Source organism: Mastacembelus armatus, chromosome 3 (genome assembly GCF_900324485.2).
Source record: "Mastacembelus armatus chromosome 3, fMasArm1.2, whole genome shotgun sequence".
NCBI lineage: Eukaryota > Metazoa > Chordata > Actinopteri > Synbranchiformes > Mastacembelidae > Mastacembelus > Mastacembelus armatus.
The window spans coordinates 7,464,637-7,469,393 of NC_046635.1; the positions used below are offsets into that span (position 1 = coordinate 7,464,637).

At 38.8% G+C, this 4,757-nt stretch overlaps 1 protein-coding gene across 3 annotated transcripts; it reads right to left on the bottom strand.

Annotated features, from left to right (window-relative positions):
- Positions 1-268: 268 nt before the first annotated feature.
- Positions 269-3,633, bottom strand: mettl21ca (methyltransferase 21C, AARS1 lysine a). 3 transcript variants are annotated; one of them, XM_026320340.1, is made up of 5 exons: positions 3,476-3,633; positions 2,907-3,029; positions 2,668-2,813; positions 2,453-2,570; positions 276-1,462 (listed from the first exon to the last, which is right to left on the bottom strand). In XM_026320340.1, the coding sequence occupies exons 1-5, from the start codon at positions 3,552-3,554 to the stop codon at positions 1,077-1,079; spliced, it is 852 nt and encodes a 283-aa protein (XP_026176125.1). In that variant the 5' UTR covers positions 3,555-3,633; the 3' UTR covers positions 276-1,076. The 3 variants fall into 3 exon arrangements, with proteins under 3 accessions (XP_026176126.1, XP_026176125.1, XP_026176127.1); XM_026320342.1 differs by having other exon boundaries at positions 2,907-2,991; positions 3,476-3,548; XM_026320341.2 differs by lacking the exon at positions 2,907-3,029 and having other exon boundaries at positions 269-1,462; positions 3,476-3,615.
- Positions 3,634-4,757: the final 1,124 nt, after the last annotated feature.

The window sequence follows — 4,757 nt, forward strand, 5'->3', positions numbered from 1 at the left end:
ATTATGTCACAAACAGAAAATGGAGGAATAAAAATGATTTGGAAGAATTAAAATGTTGACTGGTTGTAATTTAAACTTACAACAAAATACAGCAAATGAGATTTTCAGCAGTGGACTGAACCTCATGTGCTTTGAGTATGTCAACCCATATTTTAACAGCTTCAGTATTTTTGTACCGTTTTAACGTTCACATTTCACATCATGCTGCAAGCTTGTGGTTTTACTCAGTATCCTCTTTTGGTAAGTGTTTGTCCAGAAATGACACATGTTGAGAGTTTTTCTTTCAGTATTTTATAGGTGTATTGATGTAAAAAAACAAAATTACAGTTCAAATCTGGTCATTTTGTAAATAATGCAGGCACACTGACATGGGCTAGACGTAACTATCAATAAATCAGTTTATTATGTTCTGTTGATCAATTTGTCTAATTGGCCCTAATATAAAAGTTAGAAAATACATTATACTTTCCCACACCTTGGTGCGAACCTTAATCCCTCACGGTGAAAAACTGTGAGATTATATAAACTGATTGTTGATTATCTTCATGATTTACAAAACAATTTACTTCTTTGGTGCTCATGTGGCACAGATTTGGACTTTCCAAATCTTTGTACTTTGGTATCAGACCTCAGTCACATAAAGTTAAAAAGCTTAACAGCACCTGTAAAAGGAACAGTGTACGTAAATGCAGACATTGCTTTGTTTCCTTTGACTGTAGGTGTAGGTGTATTTCACAGCACAGCCCTCTCTATCTCATCTTCCTTCCATCTCTACAGTCGATACTTTACTAATCTTAAAACAGCAAGCCTAAAACAGGCGACCATGCTTGTATGTTTAATTACTGATCAATATTTCACTGTTTCACAGCCTTAAATATTATTCACATGAACCAAGTGACCAGTGACACTTTACTCATTAAGGACAATAAGACAATGGGAACACAGAGGTAAAAGCTCCTTAGGTCGGGATAGGGCAGAAAAAAGTGTCACCTCCTTTCTTTGACTTTGACTTTCCAACTAAAAATGTTGAAAACATTGAAGCCTCTGACATATTCCGCCCATGTGTTTCCTATCTCTCACTCCCTGCATGTTGCCATGAATATCTTCATGTCTCCATCTTCAGACAGTAAACTTGTATGAAAGGCTTTTTTAAAGTTTTCAATAAAAGTCAGGTCAGATTCAAGCCTGATCTTGTTGGCCCAGATCAAAGTTGTTCCTGGTTTGCAGAAATGCTTCATGGTGGCCAGGAGCTCACCTAAGAAGTCGTGATGATAGACCACATCAGCTGCCAGCACGTAACTGTACTTGTAGACCGACGAAGGGTAGATGCTTTCCAGGTCATAGTCCCAAGACAGAGCTGCCACCTGGGGCTGGTACCTGCATCGCCCCCTGGTGTTCCTCATCACATTGGCCTGGAGGTTACTCAACACCTCTGGCAGGTCTGTGGCTGTGACTGAAGCTCCTGAGGATTCAGAAACATGACATGTGTCACCATCATCAGAATCAGGTTTTTTGACTTACAGTTAGCTTGTATATTTACAATATTTACAGTTATAGATACAGTATTTACAGTTGTTATTCACAGTTATTGCACTAACTACAGTGATTGCACTTGGACAGGTATTACACTGGGAGTTGTTCACAGTGTTCTGTTGTCAGACAACATGGATTAAGTGTTAAGTGCTCATCAGTGTGATGGCACAGGGAAAACATGTCTTTGTGCATGCTTGTTTTGGCCCACAATGTTCTGTGAGGAGTTCAAACAGTTTGTGATCCAGATGTGAGGGGTCTGCAGAAACCTTCTCTGCCTTCCTTCTGACCCATGAGTTGTCCAGGTCCTTGATGGAGGGCAGGTTGACACCAGTGACTCTTTCTGAAGCCCTTACTGTCCACTGGAATCTGTATCTGTTGCGTTTGGGTGCAGAACCAAACCAAAAGGTGCTGAATTCCTGGATTTCCATGTAGAACTGTACCAGCAACTAGGCAACGTACATCCAAGATAACTCCTTCAGTGGAGGAAACCATTGTGATCCTTTCACAATGGACATTCGTGTTGTGTTTTGTAATTGATTTCTCAAAAGACACGACAATGTGATTAATTACCACATTATAATTACAAAATATCAACAGCGTGTTTAAGAATCAAATGCATGTAACATACTACTGGTGTGTTAGTGTTAAATAAGCCTTTATTGGGTCAGAATTCAGTTGTTGAAGAATCAGCAGCAGCATGATGACAGAAATACAGTAGTAACAGACTGAGAAGTACAAAATAATAGATAGTATATAAAGTAAACATAATATCAGAAATACAAATCGAAGAATATATCCAGAATAGAATATACTACAATGAATAGATATTAAATATGATCATGGTGTCATATATAATAAATGTGTAGTTGGCACACTGTGAGTCCAATCTGGTGTCTTGATGACTTTGGTGAAAACTCACCCAGCAGACTGGCCACGATGGCTACCAGTCCTGTTCCTGCTCCCAGCTCCAGCACCATCTTCCCCTGCAGGTTCACCTTCTCTCTGTTGTTGTCCAAGAAGGAGCACAGAGCCACTGCCTGCACAATCAAAAAAAAAAAAGATATGATGTCAAGGTAACTGAAGCTTGTAGCATTTTGTCATTAAAAAGAATTTCAGGGTATCGGAAATACTCACTGCTGGCCACATGACTGCTCCATAGGAGTCTATGGATTCATGAATGACAATGTCCTGCCCTACATAATGGTAGATATCTTTAGTAAAGCTGCTAAAGATGCTGGGAACAAACACAGGTGCTCTGTCCCGTTGTAGAGCTGTCTGTCCTGTGGAGAAATATAAGATCAATAGTAGACAGAAATAGGTTTCAGTAGTTTGATAGCGTGCAATAAAAAGATTACGTCAGTGGTTTAATTTACCTCTGTCCTCTTCATCTGCTTCATCCATTTCTTCCTCCTTCTCCTCACCATCCTCATACTCTTCACTTCTCATGAAGCTGGTTTCCTCCACACAATTTATGGACAAAGTATCTATATAAAATGCTATGTGCAGTTGGATAGGCAGATATTATCAGCAGTGCATGTAAAATAGAGAAAATACATTAATAATATTTGTTTTTTTTAATCACCCTTGAATAATATTTATTGGCTTATTTTCTTCATTTCATCTGTGTCTTTATGTTTTTGCTTTTATATTTTCTACTAATATGATTGCAGCCATTATTTCTTTGTTTTAAACAGTATCTTAGAGTCAAGCCAGCTAAATAGATACCATGTCAGGGAGAACATAGATTTATGTGGTCACACATTTGTCCATATTTGTTCAACAGATCACATGTAAAAACTCACATTTTAGGAGTATTTTTTGTCAGAGACACTATTCTATACAGTGACAAAATACCTAACCTCCACTTAAAATGTTCGCTGTAAAAGTATTTCATCCATAACTTTTGCAAATATACTAAAAACCTCATATTCAGGCACCTTACCTGTGGCTAACCTAGCTGCTCCTGCTGGTTTTTTTTCTGAAGAAAGCTGACAAGAGCAAACGAATGCATCTGGGGACATCCAACTGCGAGGTTATAGAGACTCAGCATCCTGTTGGATACACCCATCATCATCACAAGGGCATGAGGATATTTTTAGCGTTGTGCCCATGAGACACAGGCAAGATACAAGTGGAGAGCACGTAGATACAAATACAAATACACACACACACACACACACACACACAGCAACAGCAACAACAAATATGAATTAGTGAGGGAGCTAAAACGAGAGCAGGGAGAGCAGGAATGACAGTGATGATATCAACAGGCATGGATTTTTGCTTCCTGTGTCTCTCATGGCTTTTTCTCCTGGTGCTAAATGGACTGTAAGCTCACACTGGATATAATTTGATTGGATTTCATGTGAAAGAATACTAAACCTATAAAAAATGGTTCTTGGATTAGTTATTTCCAGGTGCAATGATCAAAAACCCTTTCTTTTCATTTGACATACAACTTGTGGGTGAAAATAAGTCCAGATACTGCACATTACACTGCTAATGCATGAGTTTTACCTGGTAGTCTACAAATAGTCACAGAGTAAGAAACGGGGAAATAACGGGGATACATTTTTAATTGCTGTTAATTTTGTGTTACTTAAACCTTTATCAGACATAAATATAACTAAAGATGAGAAGAGGTATCATCAAGCCAAGGGTCTATTTACAAATGCAGTCTGAAATGTTACCATGTTGCTTGCATTTCTTGCAATGGCCTCAATTGCTTCACCAGAGATGGTAGGTAAGAGGATCAGGTTGGAATTCAGCCTACATATATCAACCCCCTAGCAAATAAGAAGCGCCTGTAACATAAATCTCAACTAGACCTCCCTCAGTTAAATTTTAAATACCTTTGACCATGAAGTATGAACACCCAGTTTCAGGTATCATCCATCTAAATCCACTCATCCCAAAACTAGTAATCCATCCAAGACCTCAGTGGGCTTTGCAGTAATGGACAGTAAACAGTGGTGAGGTCATTGCCTGACTGTACTGCTGGTGCTCCGGAGCAGCCTTATATGGATGGAAGATTTTTAAGCCTGAAAACAGGCAGAGAGTCAAGTATTGTCTCTCAGTAAAATTGAATAAGGAGATTGATGTCTATCTGTCTTAAAGGCCAGATCCTCTTCTTTCTCAAGCTCCATATTTCCAAAAACCATCAAAACCCTTGAGGTCCTTTTAACACCTTCAGTTCTGTGATTAGTCAGTCTGTTGTGGGTAGT

Bases quoted from the DNA above. Each gene is read 5' to 3' on its own strand.
- mettl21ca (XM_026320340.1), bottom strand. From the start codon at position 3,554: ATGTCCCCAGATGCATTCGTTTGCTCTTGTCAGCTTTCTTCAGAAAAA. The intron at 3,030-3,475 runs GTAAGGTGCCTG...AACTGCACATAG, and splicing joins AGCAGCTAGGTTAGCCACAG to CATTTTATATAGATACTTTG. The intron at 1,463-2,452 runs GTGAGTTTTCAC...CTGAATCCTCAG, and splicing joins CATCGTGGCCAGTCTGCTGG to GAGCTTCAGTCACAGCCACA.